We start from the raw sequence: 24,689 nt of genomic DNA on the forward strand, positions 1-24,689 counted from the left end.
CTTTGTTAATTATCATTTAATATTTTCATCTCCCACTGCTGCCAGAAGAGCTTTTTACTATTTGGCAAAATGGTTCTATGCAATATTCTAGTTTGCAGTCAGCAAAAAAGAAAAAAAAAAAGAAAAAAAAAAAGAAATTATTTTAACTATCTTAGAGCAAAACCTCATGGGACGAAAGAAAAAAAAGTTGAGATTAAGCTTTGCTCTTCCAGTTAATCACTTGTGGGATGAATGTATTTAATGGAATGAGAATAACACATTTAAATAGTCACATACAATGTATCTCTGGAAGCTTCATCTTCATTGCTGAGAATGCAGTTAATTGCAAATATATTAAGCACTAGAATGAATAAAGAATATAACATGGGCTAGCAATAAGTTGTGGTGTTTGAGTTAATTAAGCCATTAATATGCCGTACTAATTATGTTCTGTATTAAAATGTGGGGAGAGCCTAAATTCCAATATTTGTTTCTTCTATGGCTAAAGAAAGGGGCAGACTGCAGCATCATGGGGTATAAGCCATCCTTGACCTTAATGTCTACCATTTAATTTGTCCTCTTCCCACCCCTCATGAATACAGCCCTGCCAAATACATGCAGCAAAGTATTCATTGAGGCAACTAAAGGTCTCTGTTCTCTGAAATGGAGTGCAGAACCCTACTGCAATTCAGGAATAGAGAAAGTGCAAAAAAAATGGCCGACTGCAGATCTGTCAGCTGCCTGTAGAGATTTTATGATGTTCGCAATGACACGTAATTGTTTCCAATAAGCATGGTGAATTATTCAGCAGTCGCTCAGACCAAAGTATGACGTTGCTGTTAAAAAGGGTAAGTATTTTTATTTTCTTAAAACCTAAAATACAAAGTTTGGCTCTTATGAGTAGTCATGGTCAGTGTTGCCCTTTACTGCTCTATTTAGATTTCAGAATTAAGAAGAAATTCACTACTGCTGCCATGGGAGCAAGTCATTTTGTGGTGCTCTAATCGTGAATACATTTAAATGCATTGCCTGCATTTACCTTTAAAGCTAAAGAACAATAATCATCTCAGTAACAGAACAGGACCTTGTTCTAGGGAAGTTTGTTCCTGTCTTATGAAATTCCAAACATACTGTTACAGACATGATCTTATTTTACTCCAGGAAATTACCCCATTTTCAGTTAGTTGAGTCAGTGTAGCTTAACTGTTTAAGGTACACTAGACCTTGTACCTTTCCCAAAACCCAATTCTCAGTGCATCAGATGGCAGATAACCCCACTGTTACAAAATAGCCTAATATGAGTAGCCTCGGATTAGATTAGTCAAAATATTGAAATACTACAACATTTTGGTTCAATAAAATTTAATTATTTTAATTCCAATCACAAAAACACATTATAGTTCTGAGGGAAATCCACAACTTGAATGGACCTCTGGACGAATACAAAGTTGAATTCATTTGTTCAATGAACTGTGAGATCTAAAGGCTTTAGCATAGATAAGAAAGAAAAAAATTACCATCTGCATATTCATCAGGTTGACACTCATAGGCTACAATGGATAAGGAAAAAAATGAAATTGCTTTGCCATCAACATAACTTTCCAGAATATTTTACATCACTTGCAAGATACAGACTAATTACAGGTATGGGATCTAGAAACTCTTTATTCAGAAATCTCAGAATTAAGTCTAATTTTTTTAATTTATTTACTTTTTCTCTGTTATAATAAAACAGAACATTGTAGCTGATGGCAGCTACGCTGTGAACTGGACTAAATTGGAGCACCGCCAGTTTTCTTTAGGTTAAAATGCCTTTATTGCACACAGGTAGAAAGTAGTCAGCGCAACGATTAGTTAATACTTTGCAGCAGTGCAAGTTTATAGCATTATAACAATGTTTTCAGCCCTGCTTACCCCCTAACCTTGCACTGCTGTGAAGTATTAACTAATCATTTCGCTGACTACTTACTACCTACTTGGCAACTAAGCTACATAAATCCATATTGGTGGCAAAACTATCCTACTGGGCTCATTTAATGCTTAAATGATATATAGCAGCCTTAGGGCTCTTACTCACTTGCGTTCTGACCTGCGCTCCCCTGCGTTCCTTTTTTTGGCGTTCAGCCGCAGGGGAGCGCAGGAATAGACGCATGTCATAATTTCAAATGGGGCTGTACTCACTCAGGCGCGTGTAGGCGCCGAACGCAGGAAAAATGCAGCATGTTGCGTCTGAACCTGCGTTCGCCGCCTACACGCGCCTGAGTGAGTACAGCCCCATTTGAAATAATGACATGCGTCTATTCCTGCGCTCCCCTGCGGCTGAACGCCAATAAACGGAACGCAGGGGAGCGCAGGTCAGAACGCAAGTGAGTAAGAGCCCTTAAAGTATGGCGTTCTAAACTGCAGACAGATTCCTTATCTGGAAATCCCCAGATAATAAATGCGTTAACACAGAGAAAGCTTATTACAAATGTTGACAAGGAAATATGAAAATTGCAAATCTGCATTCTGTAATTTCCTATAACATTTAAACATCAGAAAACACCTCCAATAAATCTTCCTCATCTTATAATGTCTTTTTAGATGTTTAAGTGATCTGATTGACAGACCAGCCATGGGCTTTTTGCAATCACCATTAAATTGTGTATTGATGTGTATATAAATTCCAAAGTCTTCCATTTACTCATGGCTCCTGCCAGCAACAGTCATTTAGTATAGAAGTAATTTAGTGTGAATATAAATAAGATGACAGCAAGGTTCTTCCTTAGAAAGATCCTTTTAGAGAAAAAATGCACTGGCCCAGGGATCTTTATTAGAAAATACTTAATTTAATTCACTGGGGGGGGGGGGATAACATTCTGGCACTACCCCCACCAGTGAATTAGCCTTTCCTTATATGGATGTGTGCTAATTTAATTAAATTAAAATACAAGGTGATGTCTTATAATTACAGATATATAAAAAATCAGTTAATACTGATGAATTCTTAATTTAAATAAGATAGTGTTGGGAAATAGCTTTTCAATATTTCAGAGATTTGCAAAAAAAGACCTAAAGGATCATTTACAACTGTGAGCGCAGTGGGCAACTTGTGCTTTTCGCCACAGCGAGGTGCGTGAAAAACTACACCATTAAGCACTTTCAAACAGTTGTGCTTATCGCTAGTCTGTCCTTCCTGCCTTCCGTTCCTAATAAGGCATTGCTGCGCCTATTAAAGCAGGGGAACCAAGGAGTTACTACCACCTGACCAGGCAGTAGCTCCAGGGTCCCCACCGTACCATGCAACAATCATCTCAGCACAGTTGTGCCAAAAAAATAAGGCAGACACGTTACTTGCATGTCTAACACCAGGAATGACGCCCGGCAGGCATAAGGCTTAAAATAAGAGGCTTTTTGGCAGAGAGCCTAGAACAGCCAGTAGCTGCACTTGGATACTTTTGTAACAATTTAAGATAAGCAAAGAAACACTTGTAACTATTTAAGATAAATAAGTCTCTTGGCAATTCACTTTCATTAGCAAAAGTGTTATAACACATAAAACATTGCACTAATGTGTTCAAACTATCATAAGATGCCAAATTTTGTAAAATGGACATGGCAATTAGGGGGTGTGGCCATAAAATGGGCATGGCCAAAAACAAGTTTGTGTCCCACTTTTTGTTTTTTAAATGTTGGGAGGTATGAAGTTGACAAGTTATATTAATTTACTTTTCTCATTGACCCATCCTATGGTGTTTTTTGCTGGGGGGGCAGCACACTCTTGTTATACTGGGTCCACAATGCCTCTAAAACTGATTTTATGTACCAAACAATATAATGTAGCAACTCATCTATTGAATGAACTGACAATTCGGTGGAGGATTCCCTTGGTACAATTCATCCTGTGATAGTATCAGATCATGTTTTATCTACTATGTCTAAAAAGTCAGTTCTCATCGCATTGACTAGAACAGCAATGTACAGTATCTGACCAAATTTACTACAGTCTACAAGTTATATTAGTTTACTTTTCTCATGTACCTATCCTAAGGGAACACTTGTAGTCATAAAATTTGCACTTTCAGTTGCAAATCCAGTTCAAGGTGCAAAGCACAGCTGTTAGTCAGCCCTGTTCTTAAGGTCATATAATTTTTTCACTTTGTACTGAAATGTTATCATAAATGAAACCAATTGTGTTTCTCCCTATATTTGAAAAACACCAGGAAGAGAAAATATTTGAATTTACTAAAGGATGTTATTCATGGTTTTCTTTTTTTAATTTTATTTTACATTTCTAGTTGTATAAAGTAATCGTTGTTATTCGATTAACTCTATATGTTATATGTAACACACTTAGGGCCATATTTTTTATGCTGTGTAAAAAAACAGCAGGAACACCACACCACACATCACTAACACCACACCACACAATTCCAGGCTTTGCCATGTGGCATAAAATTTGTATGCGCTTCTTTTTAGAGGGAATTCCACCCGAAACAACGTAAAATAACAGTGGAAAATCTGGCGTTCACATGGTGTGAAATTACACACGCCTTGATAAACTTGCCATTTATTTTACACAGCTTTTTACACCGTTTTTTAAAGCAAATTACATTTTACACAGCATAATAAATATGCCCCTTAACGTTTGATCCTGTAAAGGCAGAGAAAGGTCAGATTCAGGGGAGATTAATCGCCCGGTGACAAATCTCCTCTTCTTCGGGGCGACTAATCTTCCTGAACTACCTTCCCTCCGGCTAGAATGTAAATCGCCGGCGGGATGCCCCATGTGGAAACTTCAGGCAACTTCGGAAAACGAAGCGCTCCGAGTGCAATCCCGCTGGCGATTTGCATTCTAGCCGGCAGGAAATCAAGGGAAGCAGTTTGGGGAGATTAGTCACCCCGAAGAACGGGTGACTAATCTCCCTGAATCTGACCGTGTGTCTCTGCCCTAAGACCGCTGGGTAGTGAAGTCTCCAGTGCCTTCCACACCAGTACAGAGGAATTAGTTAATGCTTCAACCTGCAGTAAGGAAGGGATTCTCCAGCCAACCAACAAGGGGACAGTCTTTGTCCTGCCACCGGAGTCAAGATGAGGAAGGAGAGAGAGGAGGAACCAGCAAGGAGGAGAGTTGTGGTGGGAGATTCAGGGGCTGTGAGTGTGGGTTCCAGCCTGCTGAGTAGAAAGAGACTGCAGGGGGAAACATTACAGTGTGCAGCCGGCTGCTGTTCCATGGAGGAAGTTTTTTTCAAGTGTGATCCAGGAGTGCAGCCTTTCAGCCATTTTGAACTGTTGCCAATTTAAGGGATATTGGAAGTTCTACAGTATAACCACACATTATCCTGCTAGTCCATTGGAGAGAGAGACATTTTGTGTAAAGGGAGCTGACAGCATTGCTTCAAGCATCAAACCAGAGGGAGCACTGTTTATACCCTTACCAAGGGACACTTTACCATCTTGTGTTGCATTTACACCTAGAGTCAGAATCCAGTTTCCCAGTTCAGCATAGACATAAAGTGGAAATTAACTTTGCCTTCATTTAGACTGCTGTGCCATTTGTAGCCCAGCCAAGCTTTTCAACCCAGTAAGGTGGCCTTCCAAAGGTGCACAGTATATCCAGCTGGCAACATGTTGGTGTGCCGGGATTTGAGCAGTTCTTACTGAGGGGCTATTCGTGGTGAATTGTCATAGTTATTGAAGTTATTGCAGTGCTAGCCAGAGCTGTTAAGTACTAATTGTCCTGCTATTTTTCTTATCAATTCTTTCTTACAGCTGCAGATGTTTAATAAAGCCTGTTGCACTGCCATCTTTGCGTGCCTGGTTACTGGGGATTTAGGGTGTCACCGGGTTAGAGAAAGCAGAATCACATCTACTACTGCCAACACCTAAGGGTGCACTACATATATATATATATATAGTAGTAAAAAGTTTGATTGTACAAATATTTTGCTCAGCCCTGTTTTATGAAATTTGTGTAATGGTATGATTTAAAGTAATATTAAAGGGCTTAGTCTGTCTGGACCTCAAGAGATTCGTCTAACCTTTATGAAATAGGGAGGCTGCTTTTTTCCTAGGCGTTGTAATTTACAGTGAATATATTATCTTTCCTTGTTTAAGGTCATGGCTGTTATTCATATTTCAATAATGAAAGGTGATGATGACATAATGAAGACAGTCAACGTGATCCTCAGAAGAGGCAGTAACAAACCCACATCAAACAATTTTGTCTGAAATCTTCCAGCTACAGCATTTCTTATCCGTATACATTGTGCCAGCTACTATATGATCTAATTCATGTTGGGCAGGCAACATTGTTGTACAGGTATAGGATCCCTTATCCGGAAACCCAATATCCAGAAAGTTCCGAATTACGGAATGACTGTCTACCATAGACTCCATTTTATCCAAATAATCCAAATTTTTTAAAATGATTTCCTTCCTATCACTGTTAAAGATTCCATTATCACCCCATTTACTAGGCACTGTGCCTTGGGGTTATCCTTGATTCTACTCTTTCTTTCACTCCTCAAATCCAATGTATACCTAAATCATGTCACTTATTTCCAAAATATGATTTATCACCCTAGATGCCACCAAAATTCTTATAAACCACAAAATTCTTATTTAATCACTCATCATATCGCTTATCAACATACAAAATTAACCTAGAAGCTGCCAATTTTTTTTTAATAAAAGCCAATTTTCGGGAAAAAGAAGAAAGTAGCTGAGCTAATCAGGCCCAAAAGCCAGCATGAGTTAGATTTCAATAATGATCGCTCAAGTAATCAGAACTGGATTGGGATTCCAAATACAGTAGGCCCTGGCATTTTAGGTACACAGAGGCCCAAACAGGCCCCACCAGACCCAATGTCTATGAAATCTTTTAGGAGCCTCTCTGGCATTTGCTGGAATCCACAGATTGACAGTCCTGGCCTGTGAGTAATCATAAATAGGGCCCTTAGGAAGAAGATTTCTCAAAGTGTAAAATCTGAGTTCATCACATAAAAACTCGCTCCTACTTTCAATTAATTCCTATGGGATTTTTAGAAACGTATTATATTTAACTTTCACACATTGATAAACACAAATCTAAAATACCCATATATATTAATAGAAAGTGGGTGAATTTTTCTGTGGTTAGCTCACTTTGATAAATCTGCCCTTAAGCTTTCATAGAACATTGTTGAAGGAGTTATTTGTGAGTACTTCTTTAAAGACCAATGATGACTTATGTTCTTTGATCAGGTGCATTAAATGCATCAGACCTCTGTATTTTTTTATATCACAGATGGAATAAATGTGGTTAATTTTTATTCACTGCGAAGGACTAAAGGTGGCCATACACAGGGAGATCCGCTCGTTTGACTATGTCACCAAATGAGCGGATCTCTCCCTGATATGCCCACATTGAGGTGGGCGATATCAGGCATATCTGATCATGGGCCCTAGGGCCCAATGATCGGATCAGAATGGAAGCCATTCGGGTGGTCAGATCATGGGACCAAATCAACAAACAGATTTTTAACCCTGCCCGGTCGATATCTGCCCAACTTTCGGCCAGATATAAATCAGGGAAGCCCGTCAGAGGGCCACACACATGGGCCAATAAGCAGCTTTTATCGGCCTGTATATGGGAGCCTTAAGTCTGTTTCGTGGCAGTGCCGCCTGAGTATTTGAAAGTTGTAGATGAGATATCACGTATCGACTACAGAAACTCTGTTATTGGCCTGCCCCTCCAGAAAGTCTTAACTCTCAGAATCTCCTTCTCCTCTGCCACTCTGCCAGCCTCTACACTGGCTTCCACTAACTCTCACAATAAAATTCAAGCTAATGATCCTGATGGTCAAAGCAATTCACAACTCTGCTCCACCCAACACCTCTGAACTCATTTCCAGATACTCACCAAACCACTTGCTATGCTTCTCTACTGACTTACACTTCAACAGCTCATTCATTACCTTTCACATACTTGCCTTTAAGACATTGCTTTCTTTGGAATCCCCTCTCATGCTCCATCTGACTTCCTAGAAATATATCCTTCCATTGTTCCAGTGTGCCCCATGCAGATTATTGTGCAACTTTGACTTGCCATTGCCAATATAATATTGTAACAAAAGAACAGGGGAGCTTATAAAGCACTGTTTATATTTTCTCTTCTAGATCATTATGGCTTTCCATATGGAATGGTTAGAAAAGGACATAAAGCTGCCACAGAAGTGTTGCTCCACATGAATTGTAGTGGTCTATTTTGTCAGTAGGGGTAATTAATCTTGGTCTCCCTTAAACTAAGTTTGGGATTTGCAGAAAATAGGACAGATTTAATTAGATAAGAAAAACATCACGTGAATACTCAACTGATGTCTATGGAACTGGGCTAGGACAAATGTATTCTATGGAACTAAGAATGGCTCGAATTATAGTAACATTTAAATAGAAAAATGAGCCAGGCAGTTTGTTCAGTATTGTCATTACAGTATATTAGACCACTCAAAGCTGATTCTTAAATGGATGGTTACTGGAGGAGGGCAAATGTTATGTTACTGCCTAAGCCTAATAATATAGCCCCACTTACGCAATTCTAATTAGGTAGAGCTGAGGCAATGCATTCCCTTCTGAACCAGGCAAGGGTTGTGTTATTTCAGATTCTGTAAATAGTAGAGTGCTGGGTGAAACTGATTTAAACATAGAAGCATGCTTGTAGTATATGATAGTTATAAGAACAGGTCTCCTTCCATATGAGCACAAGACAGCAATTCATATGTTCATATAAGTGCAATATAATATCAGATAACCAAGAAAAATGCACTACAGGTACTACTGTTGTTCTACCAATGATCATCAACTTTATCAAACAATGTTTGATTAGTAATGCGTCTCTTTCTTCTTATACAGTTATATCCTTATAAAATGTTTATTTTTGTGTAAACATTTGTTTTGTACGTTAAGGGTCAGGTGCCACTGAACATCTGAAAGACATTGATAAGAAACCCTCAAACAGTTTTTTCTTTGGGGGAGGGGGGGAAGAAATAAACACATTGGTTAAGTCAGGTTTTCAAAGATTTTTTTTCCATTAAGGACACAGAAATAATTATGCGATGCCTGCGTGCATGAAAGATTGGATATTTTAGATGGTAATGTATGAACAATTATCACCATAAGATATTCCTGTATTTCACCTACCGCTGATTCCTCTTGATTAAAATGTTAAATTAGGCACACAGGATGAAAATGGAATTATGCTACCAATTTTCTTTTTCTTCATTTCCACACTGGAAAGAGACTTAAGTAGCAGCCAAGATGAAATGAAGATTAAAAAATCTTTTAAAGAATAAATGTGCTTATTGGCAAATAAGTATTCCAAACAGAAACCATTTTTGCAAATATTAAATCACGCAGAGAAAGAAAAAGCACACAGCGTGTAGAACAACTTGCTAAGGGGATCACACCAAGGGGTCTTATAGTGCATATGTATTTCTCTGCTTTTTAGCACATAGTTACAATGTAGTTGAGACATATGTACATCAAATTCAGCCTCTTTGGAGCAGCATCTGTCATAAGTGCTTTAGGCAAAGAATTACTGAACTGTAATGATCCAGTCCTGCCATTTCAGACGATATTGCGTATACGTTATTTCGTTTTGGGGCAAAAACTCACATTTTTTGTTGGAAAAATCTCATATTTTTCGAGATTTATTTTACTCCGATGCTGCAAAAAGCCCAAATCCGAAAATCCAGCATCTCAAATCTGTCGAGGTTATGTAAAAGTCAATGGCAGATGACCCTATCCCAATTTAAAGATATCGAGATTTGCACTGGGTTTAATCTGAAAATTTTGGGGTTTTTGGACAATGGCCTGAAAAAAATCTAGCAATTTGTGGAAAAAAGTCTGAAAAAAATTGTACGATTCGGGTTTCAGGTCAATTAACAAGTTTTTCCGCTATCCAGTAAATTAGATTTATTTAAATGATAAATAAGGCAAGATTGTGAATGGGAGTTTGGTCGAGATTTTTTTTATTTAAAAAATTTCATAAAATCGTATTTTAATAAATAACCCCCTAATAAGTGCTTTGAAATGCCAAGACAAAATGATGACCCCTGTGATGAGAACAAGTTTACTCTTTTGTAGTAAGTGTACTCTTTTTATGACATTTTTAAATCCCAACCCATGGGTAATATAGAGAATTTCAAATTCTCTTTAAAGCACAAGCCTATCATGTACTTTTCAGATTCAATTTTACATATTTTTTTCTTGAATTTATTTTCACCATAGAATACAATAAAGTATTGGGCAGCTTCTTCTCTGATTAACAGAGCTGTCACCCCACTCGTATTTTCTGGAGAGTTACCAGATTTTGAGCTCCATCCTTCAGTCTCCCGGCATACATAAGCATTCCCCTGATTTCTGACAATTTTCCACAATTTTGAACAATTTGATGTGCGTATGTGCAGAACATTTCAGTGACGCCAGTGGTAGCGATGTGCACATGCACAACACAGAATCTTTGGCTTCAGCAAAAGTCTGCGCAAGCGTGTGACGTCACTTCTGCCGACGTTACTTCCAGGTCGGAAACATTTCCCCCTACACAAGCATTTGAGGTTGACAGCTCTGCATTAATTAATAACTGTGCATTAAAGGGCAGTATAAATATTAGTTTACATCCTGCACTTTTATTGTCTACATATGTTTATATAAACACAGAAGCTGTATTTCCCAAAGATGTAATAAAAAGGTGTGGTAACCAACAGTAACCATTAATATGTTTGCCTTTAGGCACCTATAATACATATTTTGGTTTATGTCAGCATTTTTCTATTGCTATGGTTAGTTATTTCATCATCATCATCATCATCATCATCATCATTTATTTATATAGCGCTGTCAAGATACGCAGTGCTTTACTGCAGTTATAGCAAACAGGGAATAAATGGTGGATAACAGACAAGGATTACAGAGTACAATAGGGTTTACAAACTGAAAGGTTAGGGTACAATTGAGACTTTAGGATTGTATAAACACTTTGACATTTTTGATACAGCAATGATTAATTAAGGTACATCGAATAGGCCTCTTTAAACAGATGGGTCTTTAAGGAGCGCTTGAAAGTTTGGAAGGAAGGAGAAAGTCTGACAACTTGTGGCAGAGAGTTCCAGAGAAAAGCAGAAGCCCGAGAGAAGTCTTGTAGACGAGAATGGGCAGAAGTGACCAGAGGAGAAGTGAGGCGAATATCAGAAGCAGAGCGTAGAGCAGTGATATCTGAGGGACAGGGGAAGATCTTGGAGGAAATATAATGAGTTCTGTTTTAGAAAGGTTCAGTTTCAGGTGGCGCTGAGACATCCAGGAGGAGACAGCAGAGAGACAGTCTGTGACTTTGGAAAGGACAGAATTAGAGAGATCAGGAGTAGACAAGTAGAGTTGGGTGTCATCAGCATAAAGGTGATACTGAAGTCCAAATGACTGAATGAGTTTTCCTAGTGAAGTTGTATAGAGCGAGAACAGCAGGGGGCCAAGATCAGAGCCTTGAGGAACTCCGACAGAGAGTGGGAAAGTAGTAGAAGTAGAGTTAGAGAAGGAAACTTTAAAGGAACGGTCAGACAGATAAGATGTAAACCATGAAAGAGCAGTGTCCCGAATGCCAGATGAGTGTAGAATGTCAATGAGGAGTGTGTGGTCAACTGTGTCAAAGGCTGCAGAGAGATCTAGAAGGATTAGAATGGAATAATGACCTTTAGACTTTGCCAATAGAAGATCATTGGTTACTTTGGTGAGTGCAGTTTCAGTCGAGTGTGATGGGCGGAAGCCAGATTGCAAGGGGTCGAGGAGGGAGTTGTGAGTGAGATGCTGGATCAGGCGTTTGTAAAAAAGCCTTTCTAGTAATTTGGATGCGAATGGAAGAAGGGAGACCGGTCGGTAGTTAGTGGGAGAGCTGGGATCAAGGGAAGGTTTTTTGAGGATAGGAGTGATTAGTGCTTGTTTGTATAATGATGGAAAGGTACCAGTAGAGAGTGAAAGATTGAATAGGTGGGTAAGTGCAGGAGAGAGTGTATCAGAGATTGGGTGGAGAAGGCGAGAGGGTATGGGGTCAAGGGAGCAGGTGGTGGGTTTTGAGCTGGCTAGAAGTTTGCTAACTTCATCTAGAGTTGCAGGGGTGAAGGAGTGCAAAGTAGATGTGAGTGGACTGCACGTTGGTCTGAGATTGTTGTCGGACGGTATGCTCAGCCTAATGAGATCAATTTTTCATTAAAGAAATGAGCAAGGTCTTGGGCGGTAACATTAATAGGTGGAGGAGGTGGAGGGGGGCATAGGAGTGAGTTAAATGTTGCAAACAGCTGCTGCGGTTTGGAGGACATAGTAGATATTAGATAAGAGAAGTATTGTTCTTTGGCTAATGATAGAGCTCGGTTATAGCAGGAGAGCATGAATTTGAAGTGGATGAAGTCAGGATCAGTTCGTGACTTTCTCCACCATCGCTCAGCTGATCTACTACATCTTCTGAGGTACCGTGTTACACTAGTGTGCCAGGGTTGGGGTTTAGCTGGCCGGCTGTGACGGGTGGTAGAAGGTGCAAGGGAGTCAAGTGCTGTTGAAAGGGCATCGTTGTAAAGAGAAGCTGCCATATTGGGACAGGAGAGAGTATAAATATGAGATATAGATTGTGCTGATACTGTTGATAATTGTTGTGGTTCAAAGGCATTAAGGTTTCTGTACGTGTGGGTAGAGAGAGATGGTTGTGAAGGTGCAGGTGAAAGCAGTATCTGAAAGGAGAGTAGATGATGGTCAGACAGAGGGTAGGGAGAGTTAATTAAGTTGGATGGGCAGCATGAGTGGCAGAATATAAGGTCAAGAGCATGACCTTCGATGTGGGTAGGTGAGTCGGTCCACTGAGAGAGACCAAAAGAACCTGTTAGAGAGAGAAGTTTAGAGGTGGCAGCAGAAGCAGAGTTGTCAATGGGGATGTTGAAGTCCCCTAAAATGAGAGCAGGTGTCTCACTGGAGAGAAAGTATGGAAGCCAGGCAGCAAAGTGATCCAAGAAGGTGGAGTATTATTTTATTGGTACAGTATATTACCTTGTAAACAAACAGTTGATTAGTCAACCAGAAATATGGAATCTACAATTCTGCCATTGTGTTCTTTCTATGTAGGAGCTGTAGTTCTATGGCACATACAGCTCTAAATATTTTAAACACTACTATATCCAGCCTTCTGGAGTCTGATAAAAGGATAATATTGACAAATATTGCACATTATCTCAATTTATTAGATTAAAAGAAGATGACAGTGCATTATCTCAATGTATTAGTTTAAAGGAAGATCATAGTAGTGCTGGTAAGGATGCTTGAATTCCCTTGCATCTCTCAATTAGTTTTAGAAAACTAATTTGGACCTAACAATTTGTTTTCTGTAAATCATAAAAAGACTCCTTTAATAACAAGAAAATTACATGAATTAGCATATAGGATATATATACAGTATATATATATATATATATATATATATATATATATATATATATATATATATATATATATATATATATACTCCATATGGTAGTTGTTTTAGAGACTTAAGACTTCTTTGTGTAAATATTAATTACAACAGTACATGAAAGTGGGAAAGATGAGAATTCACAAGTCTGTTACAGCTCAGAAAAATCTTGTCCTCATTTTCACAGCTATTTTGAGAGAAGTATGTAATAGACCCCCACAAAAAAAATGTTTCATTTTTTTAATGACAGAAACATAAAAACAGCAAACATATCATGGAAAGATAGTGCTTGGAAATAAAACAGTAAAAACGGTACAGTGCAAGTTCCTTCCAGACCCTTCTACATAGCACTTCATTTGTAAAAATAACATTTTATAAAATGGTGATGTCAAATATATTAAGGGGCAGATTTATCAAAGGTTAAAGTGAAAATTAGAATTAAAAAAAATTAGAATTTGGAGCTAATTTTTGTATACTTCGGCTAGGGAACAGTCCAAATTCAATTTGAATTTGAAAAAGAAATCGAAAACTGGAAAATTTGACCATCTAAAACCTGCTGAATTGCTGTTTTAGCCTATGGGGGACCTCCTAGACCTCCTAGAACCCATTTGGAGTCAATTGGTGGTCTTTGAGAAATAGAAGGTTTTTTTGGAATTTACGATATGAATGCGCTATTACTTCAATTCGTACGATTTGAATTCAAAAACTGACCTATTCGCCAAAAAAAAACCTTTTAATTTTGGTTGGTCTTTTTGAATTCAAAAAATAAATCTGCCCCTAAAAGTTAAAAAGTCAATGGGGCCCATTTACTTAGTTCGAGTGAAGGAATAGAATACACTAATGAATTCATCTAAAACAAAAAGTCCCTTTTTAATCCAACCCTTTATTGTCCCTTTGTAATTAAGTAGGAACAAACACTACAAAAAGTTGGAGCAAAAATCCAACTACAAATTAATTTTTATTTAAAAGATTTCTTTCACATTTAAAATAAAAAGAATGCAAATATACCAGAGAATAGTTTGTATTTTGTAGAGAAAATTTTTTGTAGAGTAAAGTTGCCACAAAAAACTCGGCCTATTAAAACTCGGCAAATTAAAGCAGTCGAGGTTCAATAGAAGATGATGGAAATTGTCTCTACAACTTTATTTATTTTCCCAGTTCAGTAAAATATTCAATTTCTGAGCCTCACTGGCATGCAAAATGCGTTCTGGAATACTTTTTAATTATCTTGTGTAAGAGAAAAAACAGAACTTTTGTTCTGTTTTTTTATCTGTAGGACCGTTTTTATTTTATCGAACTCAGAGATTAGTAAATAGGCCTTTAATTAAAAGTTTCACAGTTCATCCAACTGTGGCAGTTACCCCTGAGTGCAAAAGTTTTATGGAGTCCCATTTATTAAAGGATACTTTTTAGTGGTATTAGAGCAGTTTGAAACCATGATTAAACTCTATTTCTCTAAAATCACAAATGCCATGAAATTTATTAAAAGATCCAAATACAAAAAGCACGAATGGAAAAAAAAACTGAAAGATCTCCAAAAAATTCTAAATGTAGGTTCTATTTAGGTTTTTTTGGACAATTACTAGCAAAAAAAAAGAGACAGTAATTCGACTATCGAATGGTCGAATAGTCGAACGATTTTTAATTCGATTTGAAGTCGTAGTCAAAGATCGAAGTAGCCAATTCGATGGTCAAAGTAGCCAAAAAAACATTTGTAATTCAATGTTTTTTTTCTTCTATTCCTTCACTCGAGCTAAGTAAATGGGCCCCTAAAATTAGCTCGAAATTCGAATTTTAATTTTTCAATTTGACCCTTGATAAATCTGCCCCTTAATAAATCTCGGATTTTTAAAGTTTTAGAAAAACAGATACTTTTGGAGAAAAAATATGACTCATGAAGAAAACGGAAATCCAAATTTTAGTAAATGGGCCCCTTAGTCACTCAGATACCAGTTACGCCGTATATAGCAAGAAATAGTCCAGGACACTGAACAGGAAGGGTTGTAGGGGTAATTAACATTTAAATGAGCACACAAAACATCCATGCTGCCTAACATAGTGAGATAACTACACTATGCTGCTATTACACTAAATAGGAGGAGAGTGGATGTAATTCTGTTTTAGTAACAGACGAAATATGTATTATATCTTCATTGGCAATCGCATGAACAAAAAAACATGTATGTGTATATTTATGTATATAGAGTCTGAAGGGCAGTGCATTCATCCAAAAACTCACGCAAAAATTCATATCAGCAAAAAACTTAAATGGTGTAAGTCGACGTTTCAGTCCTACACAGAGGACCTTTATCATTTTGTGAAGTATTGATAAAGGTCCTCTGTGTAGGATTGAAACATCGACTTACACCATTAAAGTTTTGCACACAAATTAAGTCTCATGAGTGCTCAGTGTTCTTCATTCTGATATAAATCTATATATATATCTATATAATATATATATATATATACACTTTGAGAAAGGCTTGAGTGCAAGCCGAAACGTTAGTCGATTTTTGATTCAAATAAACACCTCTTTTGACTTGATAAGTCCTGCGAGTGCGAGCTTCTTCATTCTTCTATATATATATCTATATATATATATATCTATATATATCTATATATATCTATATATATCTATATATATATATATAAAATGCAGGGATTGACAGCACTCCAAGGAAATACATCAAGTCAATAATTCAAATGAAAGTGGAGATTTATTGGTGATCCAACTTTTCGGCTCCGCACAAAAGCCTTCGTCTTTCCCTGACGAAGGCTTCTGTGCGGAGCCGAAACTTTGGATCACCAATAAATCTCCACTTTCATTTGAATTATTGACTTGATGTATTTCCTTGGAGTGCTGTCAATCCCTGCATTTTGTCTACATACTTCTCAGACTAGCACCCAGGTTTCTGCATACTAATGGTTGTGCATTCCATTCTGTTTGATTATATATATATATATATATATATATCCTCTTGTGTTAAGACTTGTGTTACGAATCCATATATGTAATTGCTGGACTACAGCTCCTATCATGCTTTAACATTTGGTAATATGTTGAAGAATGCTCAGAGTTCTAGTGCTGAAATATTTGGGGAATAATTTCCATGGAACATTTAGGCTATTTTTAAATGGTACATACGCCTTTAAAGGTACCATAGGTACCGTAGGTAACACTACTATTGTTTATATAAATAAGCTGCTGTGTAGCAATGGGGGCAGCCATTCAAAGGAGAAAAAGCTCAAGTTACACAGCAGATAGCAGATAAGCTCTGTCTGTTTAATGGTGTTATCTGTTATCCATTCGTTAACCTGTGCCATTTAGCCGTTTTTCAATTTCCGCCATTGCTCCACAGCAGCTTGTTTATATGAACTATAGTAGTGTTTCTGAAGCAAACACATCTGTTTTACCAGTGCAGGGCAACACTACATTATATTTTCATTACTTTAAAACACTTACATTTTTTGGTGTTATTGTTCCTTTAATGGAACACTTTTAGTTTGGTAGATCTTATGTATCACTTGAAAGAGCAAGGCTCTGTTCAGATGGTTTAAGAGGTTCATTATATTTTACTAAATGCATACATGAACATGCACCTCATATGGAAGTAAACATGACAGGGCATGTCAGATAACTAGTTATTTTTGGAAGGCTTGCTTAGCTCAACCACTAATATTCTTTGTTAGTAATTTGTTATTTTCTTATGACACCTAAAAAAACTGCAAAAATGTGTCTAACAATACTTTTACCTGAAAATGCATGCATCAACCATAATCTTACAGAGAGCCATTATCTTGCAACTCATGCACAATATCTTTGATGCGTAAAATCTTTTATATCAAAGCAGTAATCAAGGTGCTATAGCCCTGTGAACAGCAGCCTCTCTGTACTGAACTCTGTAGTCTGTACTGACACCAGAAAAGGGAATATATATTTTAATTTTATTCTTTCATATAAATGTGTTTCTACAGCCCTGCCTGACACTTAAAATGATGAATAGCCTATTTATTACAAATCTTTGCGGTATGGTTCTCAGGATGATATAAATGGCATGAATACAAAATGGGAGAAGTATTGTTTAGACAAGACTTGATTAAATGTGACAAATGCCTCCATCATGAATATATAACAATACCACTGTCTGACAGATTGTCAGTAAAAATGTATTTTCGCTAAAATGTAAGCATTTTTGATGATGTACTATTCTTCTAATTGAACACTGCTCTCATACCACAATATCATGGTTACTGCTTTTATCAGTAATGGGTTTTATTTTTTTATGTAATCTGCATGGTTTATTTATTGTGCATCCCAGTGGGAAATATTACATCTTTAAAATGATAGTTTCTTCTTTTTTTCCAAATAAAAATTGCTGGATACTTATTTGATACTATGGAATGGTGCAGTCTCATTGGTTCAATTGGTAAGCATGTGATTGAAGCTCAGACAGTTGAACACCAATTGGTGGCTGTTTTATCCTTTGCCACAATATGCTCCTGAGTAGTTATTGAAAATGATGGGATGGTTTAATCTGATTGGTCAGATGAGAGACTTTTGATTTGGGGGGTAAATATGGCAGACTCAACCTTATAACAGTTTATAAATCCACTCTACCTTTCAAAGCATTTTCAAGTTCTCACTGCTATGAAATACCTACCTATACGTAATTGGTCAGATATGTAACAGGCCTGTACCCAGCATTGACTGTAAACCAATCAGGTTTGCAGACAGACATCCCACATAACCAAGCTGTGTATATGGTCTCTTTTTTGTAACAATATACTGTTGTGTAGTACTATGGAATGACGCTAACCCTATTGTCATATGGTCAGATGTGTGAGTAAATGGATGGCAGGTTAAAGCTCAGCACTTCTTAGCACACCTTGGAGGATGGTTTCTCCTTTGCTCTAATGCCTTGCCGAGTAGTTGCATTTGGTTGTACCTACTGTAGTGTTGCCACCCGGCCGGTATTTTACCGGCCTAGCCAGTATTACAAATTTACCGGCAATGTAGCTGCCGGTAAATTTGTAATACACCTAACAAAAGCCTGTGGCCTGCCCCCAGCCTCATCAAAACTAACCTTTTTCCTGCCGGCTTCTTGCCAAATGTGCGCCGTGGCTCTGCCCCCTTTGATGTCTCGACCCGCCCAGCCAATCTTGCACCATGGCTCCGCCCCCTTTATCGTTAAAGCTCACCCCCTTTGTCGTCAGGGCCCACCCTTTTATTCCCGCCCCCTCCACCGGCCGGTGGAGATTTTTTTAAAAGGTGGCAACCCTAGTTGTACCCTATGGTAGGGATGCACCGAATCCACTATTTTGGATTTGGCCGAACCCCCAAATCCTTTGTGAAAGATTCGGCCGAATACCGAACCGAACCCGAACCTTAATTTGCATATTTGCATAATCTGGGAAATTAGGGGTGGGAAGGGGAACATTTTTTTACTTCCTTGTTTTGGGACAAAAAGTCACGTGATTTTCCTCCCCACCCCTACTTTGCGTATCCAAATTAGAATTCAGATTTGGTTCAGCCAGGCAGAAGGATTCGGCCGAATCCTGCTGAAAAAGGCCGAATCCTGGCCTAATACCAAACCGAATCCTGGATTCGGTGCATTCCTTCCCTATGGATTGTTAAAATCACACCAATTGTGAGAGAACACTCTCTAAAATTAGGCCGTTTAAGTTAACAGGAGAAGCATTTTGCCACCCCAGGTAACTTTTATGGCGCTGCCACCTGAAGCGAGTATTTCAACTCATTCATTGGCGCAACATCTCTGATCAGAGTGTTTTAAACTAAAAGTACTTGCTTATGGACGAGAGGATACTCCTGGGCAGGGGGTGGGGCCATGATGTCAGAGGGGAGGGCTAGAGATGTTGTGGGCGAAGTGAGAGATGTCACAGGGCTTGGCTGATCACCATGTCAATCAAGGGAGATCCTTCCTGGTTTTCCATATTTGTCTTGACCCAGGCAGTCCTTCTGAAAACCGGGCTGTCTGGGTCAAATCTGGCCAGGTGGCAACCTTAAACACAAATAATCAAGACATTATCTTAGTGTTACATTAGATCCTTTAGCTGTCCATTAGATCTGTATATATGAGCAATACAAACCATAAAACACAATAAGTATTTACTCTTATGAGTAATAAAACAAGGCCTATACAAAGCATATAGAATGAAAATGTGTCACTAATAACTTCCAGGACATTTGGTAGGCTTCTTTTGCTGTGCATATAGTCTGTGCAGATAACAATCTCTTTTTTTAGATAAGGTAAAGCTGTTTTGTATTGCAGAGGCTACCTTTATCTATATACTTTTGCCCATGGGTCTGGAAAGGTTATATGGTAAATCCATTGCAACTAGTGATGGGCGAAATGTTTTGAAAAATAAATGCCCAGTGACTCTATTGTACAGTAAAAAAAAAGTAGTTGTGTGAAAAAACACCCATTCACTTCAATGTGTTTTGCGAATTTTCATTGAAATGGGACCAATTCGCCCATCATTAATTAAATTATTTATACGTGTACAGGACAACAAAACTGTGTTTTAAACACAGTGTTAAAGCTAAAATAAATTTTTGGTTCCCTTAAAGTATACTCACAGATCTAGTAATGTCTACAGCTGCTATTTCTAACTCATAACTCATATCAGAATTCTTCCTCTTGTTTTATTGGCATTAACTAGGGCACTTAAAAGATCAAATACTAACATCTGTGCCACGGACCAATTATGATAAGGATCCAACAGAAACCATCTCCAGGGAGAGTTGCAGGGAAAAAGCAAATTAACTCAGTTTAACTGTAAAAAAATATTTGGTGTCCAATACAAAATACTTTCCAGCTGTACCAATTAATGTGTGTATATTGGTTTTTCACACTGATGTTTATGATTATTTAAACTCTGTTTAGAAGGATGAACTTTTCATGTGCAATTCAGATCGTACTCCATAGACCAACACAACGAAGCAAATCAGAACAATACTGATCTTGTAAATTTCAAGCAAAATTGCTTTAGAAAGGTCCTATAGGTTTGTCTGACTGTATCTGTGTTAAACTAAAGCATAGCCTATAGATAGGGAACATGTTTTTCTCTAAGCTCTACTCTAGTGGAGACTGAGAAACATCTAGGGGGTTATTTAATAAGGCTTGTGATGTTTTTCCCGATCAGATTTTTTGAGTTTTTTTATTGATAAATAAGTGTATTCACAGATTCATTAATATGTCAATAAGGGGGTTATTTTCTAAAATCCGAATGTATCTAATATTTTATTTAAAAAAATCAGGACTAAGCTCCCAATGCTCGATTTTAGCTTAATAAAAAAAACTCAATTTAATGAGATTGCGGCAAAACTCCATAAAATCTGACGAAACCCCGAATTGCTCAAACTTTTCTGTCTTTTTCCCGAATTTCTCAGGTTTTTCTGGCTTTTTTCCCAGATTGCTCAAATTTTAGATTTTCTGCCCAAAAACACAGATAAAAGTCATTTCTTGGGCTAAACTCAGCACAGACCACAAAAACTTCATATTGAGATAGGTGCCTCTCCCATTGACTTATACAGAACCTTGACAGGTCTGAGATGGAGTATTTTCGGCGACTGGCTTTTAACAGCATCTTGGCTTTTTTTCCACAAATTTTCTAGTGAATAAAATCTAATTTTTCGAGATTTTAAAATTCAGATTTTAATAAATATAATCAGCAGAATCTGCAATTTTTATTACATTTTAACAATGACAAGAGCTATTGCCTCTTATGATTGCTAACTGAAAATTCTGGTTGTTTGAAAGTGGCATATGGAATAACAATCTTTGCATTACTATAAGATTCAAATTCAATTCTATCATAAGCATACAGTCTGAAATACAGTATATACTTTTATGGATGAACTGGAGGAACTTTTATTCTTGATCAAATAATCAAATAACCTTTTCTAGTTAATCTATGTGACAGTGCAAGTAGCATTTTAAATTAATGATGGATATTACAATATTGTATTCTAGATAAGCTGCTCCTTATTCTCACACCAGACGGTCAGTAAGTGACTGAGGAATAAAGAAGGACTGACTGGTATTAAAAACCCTATCTGAGCAAAGAACTGAGCAGAAAAGGTAAAATAACAACTGTAATACATGAGTTTAAATATATACAGCATGTAAAATACTGCAGAAGCCGAAAATTGCATTACACTATTACAATACATACCGTAATACATAAGCTGTTCATTCCAAGAAATAAAATGGCCCTGTCTCAATATATGTCACTAAGTATGGGTAGCATTGATATTGTAATGTACATTCTCTATCAAGGAAGCAATACTGACAATCATGGAACCCATCATTTATATTGAATAGATTTTGAATACTTTTGGATAAAATGAATGCTTAAGTGACACATTTTTCAAGAGATTTTGTTACATTTTTGTTAAAATTTGGAAGATCTTGAGTCCTCTTGTACTAATTACACCAAAGAACTAATGATTAGCAAATGCTGCATCCTGCAGTATCACATTGGATACCTCTGTAGATACATACAGTACTTACATACTGTATACACACACATATACATGCATAGAAATACTGCCAATATTCACACACTCATTTGAAACATGTAGTGCACATAGTCCTACCCATCCTACAAGAACTCCCCTGCATTTATTCTGATACAGTGGTAGTTAAATTCAGTCCCATTCAGGTCCATGGTTGGACACCCCCACTGTATATTGTAAATTAAGCACAAGAATGATGGTGTTTGACCCTTACCTCAAACCACTGGCCATGTGACTGCATTTTCAGGATGACACAAGGATCAGGCTTAGAGAGTGCATCTCTGTCAGATATCCCCTTGCTGGAAACTCTCAGTTCCACCTTTGTTAGACATGGACTATTAAAAATCCCAAGTGTGTTGGCAGCTGATTCATAAATGTTGCTCATTTTTCTCTTTTACTTGTCAGACCTGAGAAATAGAACAGATGTTGTTTTATTAAGGGTCAACATATTCTCTGTGATTTCATATGCCTATTACCAATATTCACCCACTATTCCGATTTGTTATCTTTTGGTTAACATAGTTAAATACTGTAGTTAAATTGGTTTGAAAAAACACCAAAGTCCATCAAGTTCAACCCCTCCAAATAAAACCCAGTGCACATGGATATTCTCACACCAACCCCTCCATACACACATATTAACTATATATATATATATACAGGTAGGGGACCCATTATCCAGAATTAATTTAAACCAATAGGCTGGTTTTGCTTCCAATAAGCATTAATTATATCTTAGTTTGGGTCAAGTACAAGGTACTGTTTTATTATTACAAAGAAAAAGGAAATATTTTTTTAAAAATTTGGATTATTTGAATAAAATGAAGTCTATGGGACTCCATAATTGTGAGCTTTCTGGATAATGGGTTTTCGGATAACGACTCCCATACCTGTAGCAATATCTATACTAATTGTAGATAGTGATTATTGGAATACACAGTCAATCTAGTTCATTCTGCAAAAACAATTCATCCTAACCAATGATGTCTTTCCAAGATATCCCGGCTTCCAAGTCCAACCTAATGATATGATATAAATATGCGTGAGCTTTATCAAATCAATATCTTTTAAGTTATCCTTCTAGAATGGCATATAACCACAGAGAGATTACACCATGGAAATGAGCAACCTGTCAATCAGAAAGCAATCATTCCAGGATTGAAGAGTAGATATAACTAAGGATAAAATTATGCTGTAGAAATAAATGTTTTTATGCAGATAAAATTCTCATTTAGTTCAAATACAGAACCATGGCAATGAAGTTTGTTCATTCTCAAAAGAAATTATCAGGCAAACTTGAAAGAGAGGAGTCTATTGGATTTTTATATTTAATATTTTGCAATTTAAACACTGCATGTTTAAATGGCAAAATATTTTTTGTCAGACCATCTTATAACTTGCTAGATAATGTTCTACTATACAGGTAGTAACAATGTATTCAATGACTTAATTTTACAGGTATGGGACCTGTTATCCAGAATGCTTGGGACCTGAGGTTTTCCTGATAACTGGTCTTTCTGTAATTTGGATCTTCATACCTTAAGTCTTCTAGAAAATCTTGTAAACATTAAACCCAACAAGCAGGTTTTGCTTCCAATAAGGATGAATTGTATCTTAGTTTGGATCAAGTACAAGCTACTATTTTATTATTACAGAGCAAAAGGAAATTGTTTATGAACATTTTAATTATTTGGATAATTTGGATGTGGGAGATGGCCTTCTGTAATTCAGAGCTTTCTGGATAATGGGGTTCCGAATAACAGATCCCATACCTGTACAGAGAAGATGCACGTCTCTGATAAACATCCCCCAAAGTGTACTACACCTTCAACAACACTTCATTTTCTGCTGTAAGAATCATATATATATATATATATATATATATATATATATATATATATATATATATATATATATATATTATGGCTTTTGGTGTCATTTTTAAATGTTAGGTGTGAAGAATATGAGCCAGGTGGAAAAACAATGTTTATTTCCTTCAGCACCAAAAATATGAACATAAATAATGAGACACTTTCATACAGGATTTTCAGGGCAGACTCCTCTTGGCTTTCTAATTAAACTGTGAGCCAATGACCCTGGAAAGTTTTGCAAAAAATCCCTCATTATAATAACCTAAAGTGACTAATATGACAATTTTGTCCAAATGAGATGGTGGATGGACTAAATACTATTTTTCTCTCGAACAAGACATATTAATGTTCTGCCTATAAATGCTGACTATCTAATTTATCACTTTGCAAATCTGGGTTACCAAGTTTTCTGTTCCATTTGTCTTCATTATTAGAGAATTGATTTATCAAAAAAATCGCAGTATCCAGTCTTCTGCAATGTCCTCCTATACTATTACTCCTTGCTCTATTTTATTTTGTAGAGCCTTAACAATATTTTATGTTCTGATTAATGATGATGGAATTGTTTTGGCCGCATTTATTCGCATTGACAGGTTTTTTCCACATAACTGTGACAAATATTTGCTGTGAAAAATGCAAGAAAAAACACCCATCAACGAATGCATTTAGCGTAAGAAAAACGCTCATTGACAATGCATTTGGAGTGAGAAAAAAACTTGAGAAAAAAAATAACCATTGACTTTAATGCAATTGGAGTAAGAAAAAAAAGTTGCCCTTAGACTCTAATATATTTTGCTACAAAAAAGTTGCGGTATCACAAAAGTCACCCATATACTTT

The 24,689-nt window shown here is 37.0% G+C and overlaps 1 protein-coding gene across 1 annotated transcript in view; it reads right to left on the reverse strand.

The window, feature by feature from the left end:
- Positions 1-24,689, reverse strand: part of cpne4.L (copine IV L homeolog) — a 198,815-nt gene that overhangs the window by 116,346 nt on the left and 57,780 nt on the right. Inside the window, exon 2 of the mRNA XM_041566046.1 lies at positions 22,195-22,387. Coding sequence (XP_041421980.1) covers positions 22,195-22,365 — 171 coding nt within the window. The 5' untranslated portion in view covers positions 22,366-22,387. The remainder of the gene's footprint in view (positions 1-22,194; positions 22,388-24,689) is intronic.

This window comes from Xenopus laevis, chromosome 6L (assembly GCF_017654675.1).
Source record: "Xenopus laevis strain J_2021 chromosome 6L, Xenopus_laevis_v10.1, whole genome shotgun sequence".
Lineage (NCBI taxonomy): Eukaryota > Metazoa > Chordata > Amphibia > Anura > Pipidae > Xenopus > Xenopus laevis.